The following is a 22758-nucleotide window of genomic DNA, read 5'->3' as shown; positions in this document are numbered from 1 at the left end:
CAGTGTTTTTCTTTTTGAGTGAATGGCTACATCAGCATGCTTGCTTTGTGGAAAGTCACTCAGCTATTCATTTACGATTTGTGCCTAATTTCCCTGCTTTACTGCCCAAATTAAAAAAAAATTAGTATTTCCAGGCACAATGGAAGCTGAAGCAGCAGGAACATAAAGAGCTTAGGGATGATTAAGAACCACACGGTGAAAAAGAATAATGATACCACCAATAGAAACAGAGAACTCGGGAGACTTTTTTTGGAGCCAGGAAAGACCTTTTCTTTCTGGAAGAGGGAAATCCTGAGTTGTTTCCACCATACTGCATTTGGGGAGAGGACAGGGCATGTGGGTAGAATGCCACAAACATAAAACAGCCTGAGGGAGAAACAGTCATGAGAAAACATGTGAGGGTTTGACTCACACTCACCAACAATCTGTGCAGAAGAGATATTCTTATCAGCATTAATGTCATCAACCTGAAACACAAAGATCATTACCAGAGGAGAAAGCAGTGGCATCACTGGTGAAGTAATGGTATGAGCCCATGTATTTTGCAAAAGCTAAGCTGTTCAGCAAAAGCAACAGAACCTGCTCCAAAGAAACTGCCCTTCTGCCCTCTAGACTCCTTTCCTGTTCTTCCAACCACATAGATATCATGCTTAACTCTTAACTGCCCAGCAGAGAAAAAGAAAATTCTTACCACACCATAACCTCTCTTTAATCTGATACCTTTCCCTTCCGAGCAGAGAGAAAGCACTAAACCAAGAAGCAAGTTCTCAAATATTAGTGAAGATCTTCTGCCTCATTCCTAGAAACAGTTGTGGGCAATGCTTTAATGCATGCAAAACCAAAACATTAAAAACTCAGGGCCAATGTAAAAACCAAAAAAAAAAAAAAAAAAAAAAAAAAAAACACTAAGCAAGCTCAGGAACAGGGGGAATTGCCCTATATGAATAATTTCCATAGCAAACACCATACCAATTTGTTTTCTCAGTAATGCATCATATGGAAGCAGGTCTCAAAAGGCTGAGGAAACAAGGCTGGCAGAAAAGTCATCTAATTTTGAACCAAAGCTATTACAACCACCTATAGATCAAGGCATCATTACTACATTAGCTATTATAGCAAGTTTTAACTACAAGACTAAAATATAAAATTAATGCTATAGACTGAAATTTAAACTAGACACTTCCTGTTTAAGACAAAAATCTGGCTGCTACTCCTTTACAGTGCTGAGAATTTATAAAATTGGTATTTTAATGATTATATTCTAGTATTAAGATTATACCAGCTCAGTATGATCTTCTGCCTAGTTAGTCTGAAAAAGTGTCTGGTTAAGTCCAGAACTTTCTAGGATCTGCAGCTCCTTCCTGATTCCTGGCTTTAGTGCCCAGAAAGCATTGCCACCAATGATGCTGCTGCCACCACCACTCCCCATTCCAGGGTAATGTTAAAGCAACACAAAAATCCAAAGCATAGAGCAATGGCGGTACTAGGAGTTAACAAAAGTTTGCCTTCCCTTTGGCCATTATTTTGCTCTCTCTTCCTGGGATTCACTCTCCTGCTGCTTATAAAAGAGGCTCAGGCACTTACAGATTCATATGATGGGGGAGTTGCTGGTATCTGAGGTGGATGAATACTGGGAAAGGCCTGATAAGTTCCCACTGGCAATCCATTGAAATCCGACTGCAAGAGAACAAAGGCAACATCAGAGACACTGTCCCCATCTGCAATTTCTGCGGTTTGTAGAAGGGAGGGGGGGGAGAAAGAGAAAGAGAGAGAGAGAGAGAGAGAAAGAGAGAACGTACAACTATTTTCTCAATGTGAATACATTCATACTGATATAATGACATAATGATACAATGAATAAATTTACTCAAGGTATGTATTTAATATATGTATTCAACAGTGATCAGGATTCCAGATTTTTAAAGATCTGTTGCCAAAGGCTATTCTTCAAATTACTAAACTGCTTCACTGTATACAAGGCAAGATTTTTATCAGACTTTCTTGCTATCAATGACTTTCAACTTCTTGTCTACAAAGCAGGTTATTCTACTTGTTAATAAGTGGTGGTTATTCATTTTTGGAAAAAGCTACTCAGTATGCCCTCAAGTCCCAAAGGTGTTCAGTAAACCTACATGAAAAAGTTTTTTCTAGCACCATCTCTCTAGATTTTCCCACTTCATTACCTGTAAGAGAACCAAAAGACTTCTCCAAATCCCAGTTTTTTTTTCCACAATATGATCACTAAGCTAATACAAATGTTCTTACTGTTAAATATCCTTGACAACCTACAATTCCTGAGTATATCACAGAGCCAACCTGTCATCTGTTACATTTTCTAGAGTTTATATCCATACTTATTTAAATATGTATACTTACTGGTCCCTTCGGAAGCGGGTATGAGAAAGGAGTACTTGGAGACGGCATGGGCATGGGCATGGGCATTGGCAGTGTTCCATCAGGTACACCAACTGGTGCTGTGAACCCGCCCCCACCTCCTCTTCCAGGGCCCCCTTTCTTCACATCATCTGTGAATCCAACATCAATAAGATCTGTCTCTACTCCAGGTGGAGCTTCTGCCTAAGAACAAGAGGAAAGCCCATATCATTAGGCCCTGTCACAGGCTAGGTTCCCCAGGGAGCCGACTCTGAAATAAGATTAGTGTGAAGTTTACTGGAGAGGTCTCTTGGGATAAAGACCTGCAGGGAGGTGAAGAGAGCAAAGCTGGGCAAAGGAAGCAGCTAAGGGATGGAGGGAGGTGCAGTGTAAGCTCAGTGGTAGAGCATATTCTGAGCATGCTCAGGGTCCTGGGTTCAATCCCCAGAACCTCCATTTAAAACTACATATATATATATATGTATATAAAAGAAAAAGGAATGAGAAGTTGGGAGGCCATATAGTTACAACAAAGGCCTCAGCTAATCCCCCAGAGATCTGGAGCTAGGATGGGCCTATACCATGCGACCCCAACTGGGGCAAAAGGGCAGAGTCTTTAAACCTCTATAATGACCAGGTACTGAATACAATCTGCCCCCAGGAAAGAATTTGGGTAGGGAAGCTCTCTTCTGAGATACTGGAGGGACACTCAGCTGTGTGTGAGCCACCAGTCGTCAATACTTCCAAGAACCAAGGGAATAAATGCTTCTTTCCTGAACTGTGTGTGTACTGGGGTGGAGGAGGCTTGACTGAGCAGCACACCAAAACATCTACTGTACCCCAACAACCTTCACTGCTGAGTTACTATCTGTATATTTGCCCTTCTCACACTGTAAGCCTCTTCAGGACAGGAACTTGTTTACGTATTTCTGTATTCAGTTTTCTGTGTACTGTATGGCACATGGCAGGCACCTAATGAATGTTTCAAGATGTGTTCTGGGTCTTGGGGCATTTCTTGCCCCCAATGGGGGTATTCTCAATTCCTTGAACTTCATCGAAAAGCAGAAATGTCATTTTATATTTGTAACAAGGTTTGTACGTTTTCAAAGTGCTTTCAGTCATTCATCTCATCTGATCCTTAAATACGCTGTGAGAGATGCAAGCATATTTGTTACCCCAAAAGGCACTAACTGGACAAAGGTTTAAACTCTCACACACAAATATGAGTGCAAAGAATATGGTTATTTTTCAAAGACAGTGCTGTCTAAAGACTCATTTTCCTTTATACTCTTAAAGACTAAACTTACCATGACCACAGAGTCAGGCTCATAGGGCACATTGTAGTTCTTGGCAATTTCAATCAGGTATCTCTCCACAAGGATTTTGGGTGGGGCTTCCACACTCAGTTTGTGCATCAACTGTAAGTAAAACACCCAGGGTTAAGATGCATCTGTATCAACCTGCCTAAGCCTAAGGTCTCACTTTTAAACTTTGTTCCTGTCATTTTACAGGAATTGAGGCAAAAAAAAAAAAGGTTCCAATCAGTTAAATTATTTTTTTCAGTCACAAAGCACACTACTAGACTTGTGTATCTCTCATATCTCTCATTACATAAGCCCCAAATGTTGGTAAAAGACTGATACTGCTGCCTTCCACATCTGAATTCATCCACCCTTCTCCCCACCTCACTTCTACCTCCACAAATCACAAGTGGCACAAAGGACGGGATAAAATCAGGAATGACACAGGATGACAAAGAGCCTCACAATCAGAGGTGCAGGGCAGGGGTAAGGAGTTGACTGCACTGCCAGTCAGGCTGTCTCTTCTGTCTGTCTCTCTTTCTCTCTCTCTGAAATGTGCAACCCCAGATTAACTCTACATTAAAGAAGTACCCACTAGTATCACTACAAGCAATAAAATAACCCCCATTCCACCCACTGCTTCACGTTTAACAAGTACGTCTCTGTCATTACCCTGTCATTCACAGTTCCAATCTGGTTGGTCCTACATAACTTGCCATATTCCTTGCTATACTTGGCACAGAGTTGATCAGCAACCTACAGAGAAAAAAGAACAGTAAGTAAAGCCATACAGAGGGCTTCAAGCTTCCTCCTATCAACAGTAAACATGCTTCCATTATAGGATTTCCAAAAGACTGGGTCTATAAACCTTAAGGGGTACATATTCATTCAGTTATTTGTTTATCCATCTATCCCCTGAGCTGCAATGCAACTATGTGCCAAACTCTCTTATAAGCATTATATTAGACACCACATTCAATGAACAAAAACATACATTGTTCCCACTCTTACAGAATCTTACGGTCTCTGGGAAAAACAATCATTATTGAAATCATCACACAGATAAAGGTACAAATGCAGTTGTGAACGGGGAAAGGAAAAGTACACCATACCATCAGCTTACAACAGCAGAATCAGATCTGATCAGAAAGGTCAGATAAGGCTTCCTGAAGAAAGTGATGCTTCACTGAAATGTAAAGGATGATTAGGAATTAACATGGAGGAAAAGAACACTCCAGGAAAAGAAAACAGAGTGTGCAAAGGCCTCTGGTGGGAAAACGGATAATCAATCCCCAAACCAAAAATATCAGTGAGCCTCTACCACAAAGCCTGAAGGAATAGTGTGGCAGGAAATGAAGAAAGGCAGGTGGGGCCAGATAATGCAGGGCCATGTAGGTTATTAGGAGTTTTGTTTCTATCACAGGAACAACAGAAAGCCACTAAAAGGGCTTTAAAGCAAGGGATAGTGACAGGATCAGATCAGTGTTTTGAACAGAATCCTCAGTTATTCCAATGGAATGGTGAATAGACTAAAGGAAGTCAAAGCAGACAGAAAGAACAGTCAAGGACTTACTACAACGGTGAGGGGAAGGTATAGTTCAGTGGTAGAGTGCTTGCTTAGCATACACAAGGTCCTGGGTTCAATCCCCAGTACCTCCACTAAAAAACAAATAAATATAATACACCCCTCCCCTTACTGCCAAAAAAGAAGTTACTACAACAGTACAGATGGAGGTGACAGTGCTACTGGACCAGAGTGGTCCCAATACTCGGAATTTCAGTGAGGGGGTGCTCAATGTTCAGTAGGGATACTTGCAGCGGTACCTTATAAGTTTCTTATTTGTCTTTTGATAATGGTTTTTGTTTTCCTTTATACTATGCAGAAACCTTTAATTTCTACTTATATTAATTTATCACTGTTTATGGCTTTTGGGTTTTGTAGCATATTATGCCTTTTCCACTGTGAGATTATTTTTTGAAATCTGCATAATTCTAGTTATTTTATGGTTTCATTTAAAAAATGTAAATCTTTGTTTTCTCTGGAATTAATACTGATATAAGGGAGGAACAGAGGAGAGGCTATAAACAAGACTGAGGTTAAAAGTCTGTATAAGAAGCAGCTGCCTCTATTCTCCCATTCCTCCACCTACACGTCCTACCCTCTCAGAATACAGGAGGCTTAATCTCCGGGAAGGTTAAACTGAAGGACTTTGGACTCCAAGCACAGCAGAGAGCAGAGATACTTACTGGCAACAGAAGAATGTAAGTGTAAGTCTTCTTCAAGAGAAGAATGATACCTTTAGCTTCCTTCTCCCCTGTGCTCTCAAAAATGCAGCCAGCTTATACCTTCCAGGTAGAAGACAGAATTCCTCTTTGAGGAAAAACCCCCTTGACCAACTCCAAGGAAAGAAAACGACTTCCTACCAGTCTGGAGTTCCCTCAATAAAGGGCTTAGTCAAAGCTGGAGGTATCATGCTTCCTGATTCCAAGCTATACTAAAAAGCTATTGTCATCAAAATAGGATGGTATCGGCACAAAAACAAACAGATCAATGGAACAGAATAGAGATCCCAGAAATGAACCTACACTTGTAAGGGCAATTAATCTACAACAAAGGAGGCAAGAACACACAATGGGGAGAAGACAGCCTCTTCAATAAATGGTGTTGGGAAAACTGTACAGCTACATACAAAAGAATCAAACTGGACTACTCTTATACCATATACAAAAATAAATTCAAAATAGATTGACAACTTAAATACAAGATCTGAAACCACAAAACTTCTAGGAAAAAATAAAGGAAGTACACTCTTTGACATCGGTCTTAGGTAATATTTTTTTGGATACGTCTCTTCAGGCAAGGGAAACAAAAGCAAAAATAAACAAATGGGGGTACATCAAACTTCTGCACAGCAAAGGAAACTATCAACAAAATGAAAAGGCCATCTACTGAATGGGAGAAGATATCTGCAAACAATGTATCTGGTAAGGGGTTAATATCCAAAATATACAAAGAATACATCCAACTCAACATCAAAAAAAAAATCCAACTAGAAAATGGGCAGAGGATCTGAAGAGACATTTTTTCAAAGAAGACATATAGATGGCCAATAGGCACATAAAAAGATGCTCGCTAATTATTAAGGAAATGCAAATCATAACCATATTAAGAAATCACCTTACACCTGTCAGAGTGGCTGTTATCAAAAAGACAACAAATAACAAGTGCTAGTGAGGATGCGGAGAAAAGGGAACCCTTGCGCACTGTTGGGAATGTAAACTGACACAGCCACTATGGAAAACAGTATGGAGATTCCTAAAAAGATTAACAATAGAACTAACATATGATCCAGCCATTCCACTCCTGGGTATTTATCTGACAAAAACAAAAACACTATTTAGAAAAGATATATGCACCCCTATGTTCATTGCAGCACTGTTTACAATAGTCACGATACGGAAGCAACCCAAGTGCCCATCAATAGATGAATGGATAAAGATGATGTGATATACATATATTTGTGTGCATATATATATGATTATTCAGCCATAAAAATGAATGAACTCTTGCCATCTGCAACATGGCTAGACCTAGAGGTATTATGCTAAGTGAAATAAGTCAGAGAAAGACAAATACCGTATGATCTCACTTATATGTGGAATCTAAAAAAACAAAACAAATGAACAAACATAAAACAGAAACAGAGTTATAGATACAGAGAACAATCAGGTAGTTACCAGAGGGAGGTGGGGGGAGGAAAGAAATAAGTAAGGGAGATTAAGAGGTACAAAGTTCCAGTTGCAAAATAAATGAGTCACAGGTATGAAACGTACAGTTTGGGGAACACAGTCAATAACTAAATAATACCTTTGTATGATGACATATCATAACTAGACTTACCATGATCATTTTGAAACGTATAGAAAAAAATCACTACGTTGTGTAACAGGAACCAATACAGTATTGTAGGTCAATTATACTTCAAAAACAAAAAGACAAATATGCAACAAACTCATACAAAAAGAGATCAGATTTGTGGTTACCAGAGGCAGCAGGTGGGAGGGTAGGGGGAATTCAATGAAGGCAGTCGAAAGGTACTTTAAACTTTCTAAGATAAATAAATACTAGGGATGTAATGTACAACATGATAAATATAATTAACATTGCTGTATGTTATATATGAAAACTGTTTAACAAGTTCATACTGTATAGCATAGGGAACTATATCCAATATCTTGTAGTAACTTACGGTGAAAAGAATATGAAAACGAATATATGTATGTTCCTATATGACTGAAGTATTGTGCTATACACCAGAAATTGACACAACATTGTAAACTGACTATACTTCAATAAAAATATATTAAAAAAAAAAAAAAGAAAGAAAATTATTAAGAGAGTAAAGAGAATATCATGACTGCTGGTTGACCTGTGAGCTGGACCACATACCCCTCCCTTGTCCTTAAAATGTCTTAATTCCAGCAGGCGCTCATTCTCCAGATGGTAGCTAGAAAAGGAAACCAGAGTCAGCTGCCTGCTGATACCTTAGCACACCCACTGGCTTACTCTACAGAAAAGTTATGAAGTCCGTCCTTGGAGGTGCTGGAAGTGGCACCTCCCATGCCCACTGAAGGCTAAAGGCTTTGAGTTGCTCCAGCGGTGGCCAGTGGGGTGGCAGAGGGAGGCTTATTGTTGGGGGGACAGTGGGCAGTGCCCAGAACAAGGCAGAACTGATTTTGTTCGCTGCTGAAAGGCTAGCAGTGAGCAATGGAAATGGGGAAAATGGCTGTTCACGAGGCAGGGTATAAAACAATTAGAGGATGCCATTAGCTAATTGGAGTATCAAGTAAATTTTGGAAGTCTAGCAAAATACAGGAGATAAGAAATTAAAAGAGTAAAGAGTAAATTCTAAGAGTTCTCATCATAAAATTTTTTTTCTATTCCTTTAATTCTGTATCTGTATAAGATGATGTTCACTAAACTTATTGTGGTAATCACTTCTTGACTATGTAAGTCAAATCATGATGCTCTACACCTTAAATTTACACAGTACTACATGTCAATTATATCTCAACAAAGCTGGAGAGAAAAAGAAGGAGAAAAAAAAATGAATTGGCATCTGGCAATAAACCCCACCCAAGCACACAAGAGGTTCTAATCCACTTTTTAGTACCTCACTCTTTAAATATAAACAGCCAAGAGTCACCAAACCCTTGAGAAAAGCCTCTACTATAAAAACAGTCTAAATCAAAGAAAGAGAAAGAAGGAAACAAACATTACAGAAACAAGAAAACTTAAAAAGGAACTATAATATTCTCAGTTTGAAGATATTATAGCCATGAAACAAAAATAATAGACTATTTAAAAAGATATGAAGAGAATTAAAAAGAATTCAAAAAATAAAAGCATAAAGACAAGGAAATCTCAAAAGACAGGTTGAGAGACAATCCCCTAGTGAACAATTGGCAAAGATGTAGAAAAGAGGAGAGAAAACAATTCAATTGAATTTGTACCTTACCAGTCAGTACCATACCCATGTTGAGATAAGCAATTTTTCAGTTAATGTCTCTAGTAGACCCTAAGCTACAGGAATAGGGCTGGTGTCATATTTTGCTCACCACTGTACTCTCAGTGCCCACCTAACTCACATCTGCTCAATAAATATTTGTGGAATGAAAGAATGAAGCACAACCTCTGTTCCCTTAAAGTTATTTTAAGTTTACTGATTTATAGTTGTACAAGAATTTTCCTATCTTTACATATTTAAATAACATTAAACTAAAAATAAGTTAAGATAAAACTGTGGGTACATGTAACTTTGTCCCTTAAAAAAAGTATTCTAGATTGCAAAACACTTTTTATTCTATGATGAAACACTTGAAAAGAAGGAAGAAACAAATTTACAAAACCTGTTTCAAAGGCAGGATGAGAAGGGTACAAAATACCTGGTCAAATAAGCAGAACTGACATATGTTAACCGACCTTTCTAACAATATGAACAACTATGTACATCACTGAAACAGGTTATACTCACTATTTTCAACTCAGCCACTTCTGATTGGAGTCGAGGAGCAGCCCAAATCAGTGTAGACACAGATTCAGCCAGACCAGAATCTAACTCTCTAATTAAGGAAAAAATTAATAAAATTTAACATTCTTTAAAACAAACCAAGAAAACTACATCACTTATATCATATACCTGTTAACCTCTAAAGCTATTTCACAAATCTCAATGGATTCTCACAGTAACTCTAGGCTTCTAGCCATTTTTTGTCATCCTATTTTTGAGGGGAAACTCAAACTAAGTGACAAGCCCAAGGTCACAAAGTGAGAAGATGGTTGAGCCAAGACTCAGATTTGGGCTTCTTGATTTCAGATTCCCTATTTTCTTTTTAACAGCTGTCTACACTGAGATCAGGCCTTCAGATGAATAGTAGGAAAAAACAGTAGGACTAGTAGGTGGGGTATGTGAAGTGGCAGTCTCTTATTGCTAGCCTCCTAAATGTAGGCAGAGACTAGTATTACTCTTTTCTCAAATTCCAGAGGTAATATGAGTGAGGTCGTCAAATCAAAATATCTTACTTCAGTACAGTTATATAAGATGAAAAAGTTCTAGAGGTTTGCTGAACAACACAATACCTATAAGTAAACAATACTGCATTGACGGCTTAAAAATTTTTAAAAGGTGGATCTCATGTGAAGTGTTCTTACCAAAAATAAAAAAGAAAAAAAATGGGTAAAAGGATACTTTTGGAGGTGACAACAGTTTATTAACTTGAGTATGATGACGGTATACAGGTGTATGCCTATGTTGAAACTCATCAAATTGTCTACATTAAATACATATTGATATTTTCTATATCAATTATACCTCAATGAAGGTTAAAAAAAAAAAAGACAAAATATCTTACTTCATAGACTGGATGAGGCCAAACCGAGCCAGCAGCAGGTCACAGTACAGCTCCAGGATCTCCATGGCCTCCACAAGGTAGTCTTCTCGGATAATGTGCTCCACTCGGATCCGAGCTCGTTCATCTTTCCCAGCAGCCAGATAGTCAGCAATCTCTTTCCTTGCTTTCTGGGCCAGTTCCGCTAAAGTATAAACCCCACTCCAGTCACAAGGCAGTAGTACATTGGGCCCTGGCCTGCAGGCAGACATCCATCCCAACAGAGAGAAATGGGTGTTTCTACTATATCCTAGCTTACTCTCCCTTAACAAATTTAGTCCCATTTCATCTAGTCTAGACTTTACTACCTTGCCTAGGTGAGAATATTGTTTGTATAGCGAGAAGTTTCCACCTCCAGAGTCACTTATTCCATAGCAACAAAGTGATTCAGTCTAACTAGTCACAAAGGGCAGCAGAAATGTATCCAAAGCTTAAAGGATATGGGATCCGTAAGACTTCAGAATGCTAGTCTGAAAGAGCCAATACCAGGACTCAGTGATGCATTTTGGGAAAGAAAATATAAGGCAATCAGGCATTACTCACTTTTTTTTTTCTCCAATAGTTTAAGACGATTTATGACTAATCTCAAATTGACTCGTAAACGCTCGGCTTTAAACCCAGAGCCCAGCATGCTGTGCTCTTCCTGGAAAAAGATAAGAAATACAATGACTGTTTTCAAGCTAAAATTAGTTCAGGAACTAACACCAGTTAGAGGGTGGATTATTTGACACTATAAACTAGAATGGTTCTCTAATACAGGTAAATGACATGTTCTGATTCACATTTTTTAAAGGTCATTTAACTGTTGTGTGGAGAACTGGGGGAGGATAATACTGGAAGCAAGAGGACCAAGGGCAAGGCTATTACAATAGTCCAAACAAAAGATGGAAGGAGTTTTGACTGGAACAGAGAACAGTGGTGGTGGCAGAAGTGATTGGATTTGAGATCTATTTTGAACCAGAGCTGAAAGAACTTGGTGATGGATGAAATGATTTATCTATATATTGGTGCAGGAGTAGGATGATAGAAAGACAAAAAGGACGGCCTCCTACTTCTCCCAAAAATCTCATCAGAGGTAGTGACAGGAAAAGATTATCAAATTTAGAACCAAACTAAAAAATATTATCACTTTAATTCCTCAAATCCTTCTATTAAGTCTCAGCCTTTGGAAAAAGCTACTGCCCAAGATCGCAGAAATATTAACATCTACTCACATACAAAGAAATATACAAAGAGGTAAAAAAGTAAAAAAAAAAAACTGCTCTATAAAATTTGAAAACAGAAGGCTATTTACCAAGACTTCTACTGAACAGCAGAGTTACAGTCAACAAAACCACTCCCTCCACCCACAAGACTTTAGAGTATACCATTGTGCATTGACCACTGTGCATTCTGTACCAAGACAGCACAATTTCTACTTCTCTCAATTAACTGCAGACTTGAACTTCAAAACATGTAATATCCAACCAAACGAGCAGGTCTAACAAAGTAACTGAAGAACAGACAAACCAAAGGAGATACCCAATGTAAGGAAGAAGACTACATATAACAATCTGTCTGCTTGTGCATAAACCACAAAATACCAGATGTATTTTCCTTTTGTGAGGTTGCCTCTAGAGTCCTTTACACTACCCATTTACAATGGTAAGTATCTGAGATCCATTATCCTAAATTATGTTCAATCCATTTAACAAATATTTACTGATTATGACAGATAATGGCTAGATGCTAGATAAGAAGATAAAAAAGGCACAGTCCTTGCAATCAAAGGAACTTACATTCTATTGGGAAAAACAAAAACAGCTAGAAAATTGGGCAACTACAATACTATTTGTATTGTACAAATCACTATTTGTAATTCTAGAGTGGTTATCAACTGGAAGTGATTTTTCCCATAGGGAACATCTAGCAATGACTGGAGACATTTTGGGTTGTTACTGGAAGGAATGCTACTGGCATCTGGTAGATAGAGGCCAGGGATGGTGCTAAACATCCTACAATGAACAGGACAACCCCCCTACCCCAAACGAAAAAAACCATCCAGCCCAAAATGTCAGTATTGCTAAGATTAAGAAGGCTATTCTAGAGAAAAGACATGCAACCTGCCTAGGGGTGTTACAGAATGCTTTCTAGGAGAAGGAAAAGCCTAATTAGCCAAGTTCTGAAAGAAAAGCAAGATATCAGTAAGGTAAAAAAGGTATGACGATCCCAGGCAGAGGGAGTGGTGTGTGTAATGGCCAGATACCAGAGAGAACAAGAAGCTTTGTGAGATACACAAGTTCAGTACAGTTGAACCATGGCATTCATTACAGTTTGCCACATTCTAATAATTCTAAATTCAAAACTTCAACAACTATTTATAAAATGTCAGGTGCTATAGCAGGTTCTAGCGCTGGCAAGATCCAGTCATTCTCCTTGTTCTCAAGGCATTCATAACCAGAAAGAGATGGGAAATAGAAAGAGAAAAACTTTAACCTACCAGGGACTTGCCCAAGATCAGCTAGCAACTAAGTGGTAGAGCTAAGAATAAAACCTAAGTACATCTGAATTCAAAATCCAAGTAAATAAACTTAATCATACACTACTATACCATTTTCAGTACTAAAAATTGTAGTACAGTATTTATTTTTAACCCCTTTCAACAAATATTTATTGAATGCCTACTATACTGTGGCAAACAGCAGAGATATATTGGGAAGGAAAAAAAGACACGGTTATTGCACGCACAAAGTTTATAGTTTAGTTAGAGAAATTTACCACATTAATAACTAAAATGACAATTGTAGTAAAGACCACAAAGAAATCTGGGTTTTATTATAATGGGATTTGACCTCTTCAGCAGCTTGCTTGGATACCATCTCAAAGATAAAAGATAACAATATTGGAGGTCTGATAGTTATAAGTTATGACAGAAAAACGTCAAGATTTCTTTGTGGTTCTTAAGTAGTCTACAAGCATCAATTTCGTGATGATGCATCAATACTTGAAAACAAAAGGTTAGTCATGTCTGTATTTAAAATATTTTTAAGAGGCTTAAAAAAACATACATTTTGATGTAGCAATTCTACTCCTAGGAATTTAACCTAAGGAAATAATCAGAGCTTCATGCCCAAAATTTTATACCAAAGTATTTATCAGTATATTTTTAAGACCAAAAACTGGAATAACATACTGTATGGATAATAAACTACTATTGCCTATTAAACAAATGATAGTACATTTATGATGTAATTTTAAGTAGACACTAAAATATTTTTTAAAAAGCATTTACTAACAGGAGAATATATTAATATGGTATTAGTTTATAAAACATAACTGTATATGAAGTATGACTCCACATTCTGAGTTTATAAAAAAAGCACATATGCAAATACAAAGGCTGAACTTAAAAAAAGCTTTCCCTATATGTAAACTCTTAAAATCTAAGCAATTTGGACATCAAAGCTAATGCTAAAAACCAAATCTAACTCAGAAAGCAAATACTTTGGAATTTCTATCAAAAGATAATGAAAAATATAAATAAATTCAGTTGCCTCGTTAGAAAAGCAAACTATTAACTCATCAGTAAACATTAACATTAAGCTTAACTTACCAGGATAGGTATCTAAAGTGGCTAGACACTGAAAGACACAAAAGTGTTAGTGGAAGAGAAAGGTAACAAGGGGTGGCTTTAGCAACATAAAGAAACTCTGGACAATGTAAAGACATCTTCATAGATTTGCCTAAGATGGGTCAACATCTGCAAATGCTAGCTTGGGATAATACTGAAACAGCTTGGAAAAGAAAGAAACCTGGGGGAAAGGATAAATTAGGAGTTCGGGATAAATAGATACATACTACTATATATGAAATAGGTAAACAACAAAGATTTATCGTATAGCACAGGGAAATATATTCGATAACTTGCAATAACCCATAATGGGAATCTGAAAAAATATATACATATAACTGAACCACTTTGCTGTACACCTAAAACTAACACAATATTGTAAATCAATTATACTTGAATCAAAAAAAAAAAAAAAAAAGGGAAAGAAAGAACGGAACCCAGTGGCAAGGATAGGGGCTCTGGAGAAGTGCTAAAATTTTTCTGAAAGAGGAGCTTTTTTGTTTTATGCTGCAAACAGAAATCCAAGTCTGTGAAGAAGGTTGAAAATAATGAAGTGGGGTCTATATTTCATTGTTAATATTGTGGCTGAGAATATCTGGGTGAGTCTCTCTCCCCCAAAAGCCTACTATAAAACTACTGCAGAAAGCAGAAAAAAAACAAACCTAAATTATTAATCTTATGATTCAGTAGTAACATTTATTTGTTCAAATTTATAAAAATTTTAAAAACAGGGCCCTTTCAAGGGGTCTAACAATCAGGGTGCCAACTAGAAATACATGGTATCCACACCTGGGTAATTTGAGGAAAATTTAATAAAGAGACTACTTACAAAGGTGTGGGTAAGGTTTAGATAAACCAACAAAGGCCTATGTATCGCTCCAGAACCATTAACACCCTAGGCCTGAAGGGGAAAGATGAGGAAGATGGAGAGGGTAGCTATATGGAAAGGACCACCACGCAGGAATCACTGGTGGAGGTGTGCACACATGTAGCAACCTGGCAGGGAAGGAGCAGGGAATCAATACCTAACCATCCTTCTTCTTGCTGGTACCATCTACTCCCAACTAGAAGCCAGAAAGCAAAGAGATTCACAAAGTGCACATGAATGAGCCTTCAGGGACATAGATCAGAGGGAGAAGGATGGTATGTGGCTCTGGAGGAGAAAATAGAAGATATCCACCACAAAGACTATATGTTTATACAAGACCAAACAAGCCAGGACCTAGATCTACCAAAGCAACCGCAAATTCACACTATACTAAGACTTCAGGTAACCAGGCTAGAAAATTAAAGCTAAATGGACTATCCAAGAAAAGAAAATTGTATTTATAGGTCCTTTCTACAAAAATATGGTACAGTGAACAAAATTTAAGTGCTTACAATATTAAACTCTAAAGTCCCTGCCAGCCCTAAGATTCTGCAAAATAACAAACACCCAACTGTACTGAAATATATGGTATAGGCAAAAAGGCATAAACAACTGAGATTAATCCTCAAGACATCTCCTAGAAATCCTATTTCTTAAAAGTAACAAAATTCAATAAAAATTTTTTTAAAAGATAAGAAATAAAAGTAACAAAATTTGCTAGCCAATATTCATAGCAGTATTATTCCCTATAGCCAACAGGTGGAAACAACCTGTCCACTGATAACTGAATGGATAAACAAAATATACATACCTATATGTATATATATACATACAATGGAGTACTAATATTAGTATAGTCTAATACTCCATGTTGCAAATGTGAATTTTCTATCTTTTAAGGTTAAATAATATTCTATTCATCTATCAGTATTCTAACAGTATTAGTCTATTAGTATCAATAATATATATGTCTTAATGGTAAATGTATGCATATACCTTAGGATCCATCAATCCCATTCCTGGACATATACCTCCAAAGAAATCTCTGCAGAGCACAATGAAGGCACTGTATAAGGATTCTATGGCAGTAAGGAGGTGGAGGAATGCTAAGTGTCCATTACAAGAAGACAGATAAAATGTAACAGAACCATGACAGAATACTTTGCAGCAGTCAGAATTAATGAACCAGTTATATTTAGAGCAACATGAATAGTCCTTAAAAAAGAGAAGCAAAAAAGGTTTACAAACAAAACAAAACAAAACAAAACAAAACAAAAACAAGTTCTAGGTTCAGTGTTTCTCCCACTGAATGAGGCTATAAACCTTGAACAGAATGTATGCAGCACCTATTTAAGGATTCTGAAAAGTAAACAATAGAAGCTGGATAAAGACCAGAATTTGACATACCAATAAAGTAGCAGTGAGTTTATCACTTTTTTTCCCTGTGATACTCCCTGGCCTAGATACAAGGCAGCCTGAAACCTAGAAGTGAGCACTGGCACAGAAAGGAAAAGCATCAAGAGATGCTCTCTAGCTCTGCCTTAAGAAGTCAGAAAAGGGGCCCCTGGTGTGGACACATAGTGGGTGAAATATACCAAACCAGGAAAATCAACTCACATGGGAAAAGACAATCTACACACATCAATGCTCAGATTATACAGACATGAGAATTAACTGATAAAGATTTTAAAGCAGCTACTATAAAAATGCTGCAAGTAAGGGCAAATACTCTTGAAATGAATGGAGATAAAGCCTCAGTAAAGAAACAAAAGACAAACAGGAAGCAAAGTTTAGAACTGAAAAATTCAATAATCAAAGTAAGGAACTCACTATATGGGCTCACTAGCAGAAAGGAAGTGACAGTGGAAAGAGCCAATGCGCTTGAAGACAGATTAATAGTAGGTATCCAATCTGAAAAAGAGATTAAAAAAAAAATGAAAAAAAGCGATCAAAGCCTCAAACATCTGTAGGACACTACCAAAGGGTCTAATATTTGCATCATGAGAATCCCAGAAGGATGGCAACTTCTGGAAAAAATACTGGCCAAAAACTCCAAAAGTTTAGCAAAAGACATAAACCTACAGACTGAAAAAGCTCAGAGAACGCCAAACAGAATAATCCCAAAGAAGCATAGGCCCAGACTCATCACAATCAAATTGCTGAAAATTAAAGACAAACTTTAAAAACACTGAAATTGACCAGAGAAAAACACATTATCTACATATCACCTATTCAAATAATAGATTTCACATCAGAAACCTTGGAGGCCAACCTGGAATTCCATATCCAGCAAAAACATCCTTTAGAAATAAAGGTGAAATAAGTCATTTTCAGATAAAGGAAAACTAATAAGTGAATCTGTCACCAACAGACCTGCTCTAAAGAAGTCTTTCAGGCAGAAGGAAGTGATACCAAAAGAAAACTTGGAACATTAAAATAAAAGAAGAAATGGCAAATATTTATATCTTAAATTACAGAAATGACAAATATCTCAGTAAATATAATAAATGGTTCTTCTCTTGAGTCTCCTAAAATGTATTTGACAATTAAAACTAAAAGTAATAACATTGTTTGATGGGGTTCTTTCAATGTATGTAACACATAAGATAACTAAAACATAATGGGACAAAGTGGGGCAGGGTAAAGGGACCTATATGATGATTCTATACTCCACAAGAAGTGATGAAATACTGACTCTAAGTACATTGTAAAAACTTCAGTAGGTCTACTGTAGTCCCTAGAGAGACCAGTAGAACATATTACACAAAAAATATATACTAAAAAACTCAACAGATTTTAAATTAGAATACTTAAGTGTTCAAATAATCCAATAGAAGGCAGGAAAGCAGAAAGAGAAATGAAAAACAGAAGAAACAGAAAACAAATAATAAAATGGTAGGCCTAAATTCAAATATACTAATAATTATATAAATAATTAAACAGAAATTACCTAAACACAACAATTAAAAGATTGTCAGAATGGTCCAAAATATGGTCCAACTATATACTGTCAGTAAGAAACTCACTTCAGTACAATAATGCAGGTTAAACTAATGATGAAAAAAAAGTGTATCATGCAAACACTAATCAAAAGAAAGTTGAATTTTGAACCCTTTGACTTCTCTTCACCCATTTAATTATAAGCTTCCAGTTATAAAATTAAGTCATGGGGATGGAATACATACCATAGTGACTATGGTTATTACCGTATTGCATATCTGAAAGTTACTAAGAGAATAAATCTTCAAAGTTCTCATCAAAAGAAAAAAATTTTAACTATGTATGCTGACAGGTGTTAACTAGACTTATTGTGGTGATCATTTCCAAATACATACATATATCAGATCATTATTGTTGTACACCTGAAACTAATACCAAACTGATGTTATATATCAATTACATCTCAACTTAAAAAAAATAGTTGGAAGAGCAATAGGAAAATGAAGGCTACAAGGGGACATTATATAATCATAAAACAGTGAATTCACCAAGAAAATAAAACAATCGTAATAGTGAATGTACCTACCAAAAGAGTTTCAAAATACAAGTAGCAAGAACTGAAAGGACAGGATAAAGAAACAAATTCTTAATTGTAGTTGGAGACTGCAACATACCTCCCTCAGTAATTCATCAAACTGACAGAATATTAGCAAGGATATAGAAGACACTAACAATAACCAACTGTATCTCACTGACATAGAACACTCCACCCAACACAGCAATGTACACAGAATATTCATGAATGTAGACCATATCCTGGGTTATAAAACAAACCTTAACAAATTAAATAGAACTTAAGTCACACAAAGTATGTTCTTTAACTGCAATGAATTAAACTACAAATCATTAACAAGGAAGATAACAGGAAATCTCCAAACACTTGGAAATTAAACACCATACTTTTAAATAATCCATGTCAAAGAGGAAGTTCCAAGTGGAAATTTGTTTAAAGGTTTGAACTGCAAGAAAATAAAAATTAAAATATAACATCAAAGTATGTAAGATGTAGCTAAAGCAGTGCTTAGGGGGAAATGTACACTAAGTGCTTACATTAGAAAAAAAGAGAGGTCTCAAATTAGTAATCTAGTAATCTAAGATTCCACCATAAGGAACTGAAAAAAAAGCAAAATTAACCCAAAGCAAGCAGAAGGAAACAATAAAAACAGGGCAAAACTAATAAAACTGAAAAGAGGGAAAAATCAATAAAACTAAATGCTGGTTCTTTGAAAAGAGGAAAAGAAGGTAAAAGGGGGGGGTGTAGGGGAGAGGGAGGGGAAGAGAGAGACTGAGAATGAGAGAGCGAGAGAGAGAGCGAGAAAGAGAAAGAGAGCACACGCGCGTGCAAATTACCAGTATCAGGACTCAAAGAAGGGAATACAAATACAGATCCTACAGATATTAAAAGGGTACATTACTACTAACTATACCTACAAATTCAACAATAATATAAAATGGACAAATCTCTTAGAAACTCAATTTACCGAAACTGACACAAAGAAATAGAAAATCTAATTGTCCCTTATACATTACAAAAACTGAATCTAACATTAAGAACCATTCCAAAAGAAAGTCCAGGCTCAGGTAGCTTCTCTGTTAAACATTTAAAGAAATTCCATCAAACATTTAAGGAAAGTTAGCATTAATATTTACATGAACTCTCACATTCCAAAACACAAGTATGAGGATTAAACGAAAATTTGTAGAGCTTAGATATATGTGTCACTGAGTCACTTTGCTGTCCACCTGAAACTAACAACATTGTAAATTAACTATACTTCAATTTTTTAAGAGCCAAAAAAATAAATAAACCTGTTGAACTTTGTTTAATCCAAAAAAATTAAATAGCTAAAAATAGCAAAAAAGATCTTTAAGCCCTAAGAAACCAGCTTTAAGTCTTCTAGCTCCAAAAAGTACTAAGCAGGGAAGGGAGGACACAAAGTTAACAGTAGCCTAGAATGACATTTTATATATATATAAATATATGTATATTTATATTAATATTATATATATAGTTTTCCTACATATTTATAGGAAAACTTTTGTATTTGAAATGTTCATAGCAGCACTATTTACAATAACCAAGATATGGAAACAACCTAAATGTCCATCAACAGATGACTGGATAAAGAAGTTGTGGTATACTTTTACAATGGAATACTACTCTACTCTACCATAAAAACGAATAAAATAATGCCATTTGCAGCAACATGGATGGACCTAGGGATAATCATTCTAAGTGAGGTAAGCCAGAAAGAGAAAGAAAAATATCATATAATATCACTCATGTGGAATCAAAAAAGAGACACTATGAAGTCATCTACAAAAACAGAAACAGACTCGCAGACTTAGTAACAATCTTAATGGTTACAATGGAAAGGGGGTAGGGAGGAATAAATGTGGGAGTTTGAGATTTACAAATGTTAGCCACTATATATATATATATATATATATATATATATATATCTTTTTTAAAATTTTATTCTGTATAGCATAGGAAACTATGTTAAATATCTTATAATAACTTTTAATGAAAAAATATGAAAATACATGCATGCATATGCATGACTGTGCTGTACACCAGAAACTGACACACTGTAACCGACTGTACTTCAATTAAAAAACTATCACTTACAGAATGCCAAGTTTACTGTATTTTCACACTACAAACTAATCAGATCTTCACTGACCAAACTAATCAAGATTGAAAATTTAATAAAAGACCACAAAACCAGCAGCATCATGTGTAACTCACAAGAAAAGGATTGGCCACAGAATTCAGAGACCATCAAGATTTTCATCAAGGAGCTATAAATACTGAAATGTGTAGCCATTATGAAAGTATCTTTATCTTGTTTCTCAATAAATATAAAAAATTCACTGAGTATACCTTTTGCCAAGAGTTTATCTTAAAGCATGTTTTTTACAAAGTTGTAATCATGGACTCTGAGCACTACTGAATTCTTTTATCACTTATCGTATCTGCTAGTCCTTACAACTTTAATGGCTGCCTAGTATTTCACTAAGTAATCATTTTTAAATAATCCTCCAACATTTTGACATTTGCCATACAAAATAATGCTAAAATTAGTATTCATATGCATACTACTTCCCCTATATTTGAAATTTTTCTTTAGACTACACTCTTGTCTAGTTTTATTTTTAAATCAGAATACACTACATGTCATTGGGACTTGATTTTGATTTTAAAGGAATGAGGGCTTAAATTAAGTAGACCAAAGTTGCGGGTTCTGGAGCTCCTGATCACTGAGAAGCCAGAAGCACAGTTAAGAGTGGGAAAATGAAAACAATCAAGACAAAAAATAACGCTACTTTAAAAATGAGAAGACTTAAGAAACTAGGTAACTTTAAAACATAATGCTAACACTTAAGTTTCAAAACACTGTTTTAGCCTCTAATAAAAGGATATTACAAAGTCCTCCAACCCCAAAAGATGGGGTTCTGAAGAAGCTATAAAAACAAAATTTTTCGTGGACTACTGGTTTATAGGTACAAGAATAAAAAGGCTTCTGGGGGGTCGGGGGAGTAGATACAGCAACTATTGTCTTTTTAAATATATTACGGGCTATAAATAAAACAAGATGGGCCCTGAATTGATCGTTGTTGAAGCTGGATAAGGAGAGAACTCATTGTCTTTACTTTTGTCTGTTCAAAAATTTTGTAATACAAAGTTTAAAAATAATAAATACGCAGGCACAATAGAAAAAAATTTACAATCTCCCGAAAGAGTTAAGACCAGCTCTTAGTTTCAACTTTACTACTACAGAAGTGAAAGGGGCTGTGTCCTTCCTATTACCTAATTAGCAAAAGGACGCTCTTGGGTCCCGTTCCCGGTAAAACTTTATGCAGGGAGAGTTTGGAGTCCTCTTGCCTCCAGCACCCGGAAAAGGAGTGCTGAGAACAGAACGTGGAGGCAAGAACAGGGCCCCAGACTCCTAACTAGACCGCTCATCTGACAGGTAGGGATCTGCGAAAGGGGGCAGAAGTCGCTGATTGTTGCTTCCGCTAAAGAAAAAGGCAACTGCGCCCGGGCACCGAGGAGGCCGCCCCGCCCGCGGGAGGCTGCCGGACTCGGAGGCGAACAGACTCGGCGGGCACAGGGGAAACGACCTTACTGAAGTCGCCCTGAGCCAGAAGAGATCGAGTAAAGGAGTCGCCAAAAGCGCAGGCTAGGCCCTGTCACCGACGGGCGACGAAGCCCAGGCCGCGCCGTTTCCTCCCCGAGAAGAGACACCTCAGAGCAGAGAGGACGACACAGAAAAGTTGGGCGGCGTCAGAGACGCGGGACCCTCGGTCTCCAAGCTGCTGGCGGCCCTGCCACGCCCACGGGCCCGGCCTCAGGAAGCCTCCTGCGCAGCTGCCCCTCCGGCCTCACCTCCGGCCTGACCCCCTCAACCAGGACCCTTCCCTTTCTCCTCACCTGCCACCGCAAGGTCTGGGCTACGGACCTCTAAATCCGGAGCGCAGTGTGAGGAGGAAAACAAAGACCTTTGACGCCAAAGAAGCCATACTCACCTGGCCAAACCCAGACGTGAAAACCCCAGAGGAAGAGCTCGGAATCAAGGCTCAGCATCCAAAATGGCGGCGTCTTCGGCCTCAGCACTGCAAGCGCGAGCGGAGGAATCCACGGGGCCGAGGTA

At 37.2% G+C, this 22758-nt stretch overlaps 1 protein-coding gene across 1 annotated transcript; it reads right to left on the bottom strand.

Moving 5' to 3' along the window:
• Positions 1–418: 418 nt before the first annotated feature.
• IST1 (IST1 factor associated with ESCRT-III) lies at positions 419–22747 on the bottom strand (the record flags this gene model as incomplete). The annotated part of the gene is given in 9 exon segments (XM_064489006.1): positions 419–467; positions 1585–1677; positions 2377–2577; positions 3681–3791; positions 4347–4430; positions 9710–9797; positions 10587–10767; positions 11166–11265; positions 22634–22747. Coding segments are annotated over 8 exon segments (895 nt in total), but the record flags the coding sequence as incomplete, so codon positions are not given.
• Between the last annotated feature and the right edge of the window lie 11 nt (positions 22748–22758).

This window comes from Camelus dromedarius, chromosome 9, assembly GCF_036321535.1.
Source record: "Camelus dromedarius isolate mCamDro1 chromosome 9, mCamDro1.pat, whole genome shotgun sequence".
Lineage (NCBI taxonomy): Eukaryota > Metazoa > Chordata > Mammalia > Artiodactyla > Camelidae > Camelus > Camelus dromedarius.
Note: the sequence above shows the minus strand (reverse complement) of the source record. Positions and strands in the feature narration are given on the sequence as shown.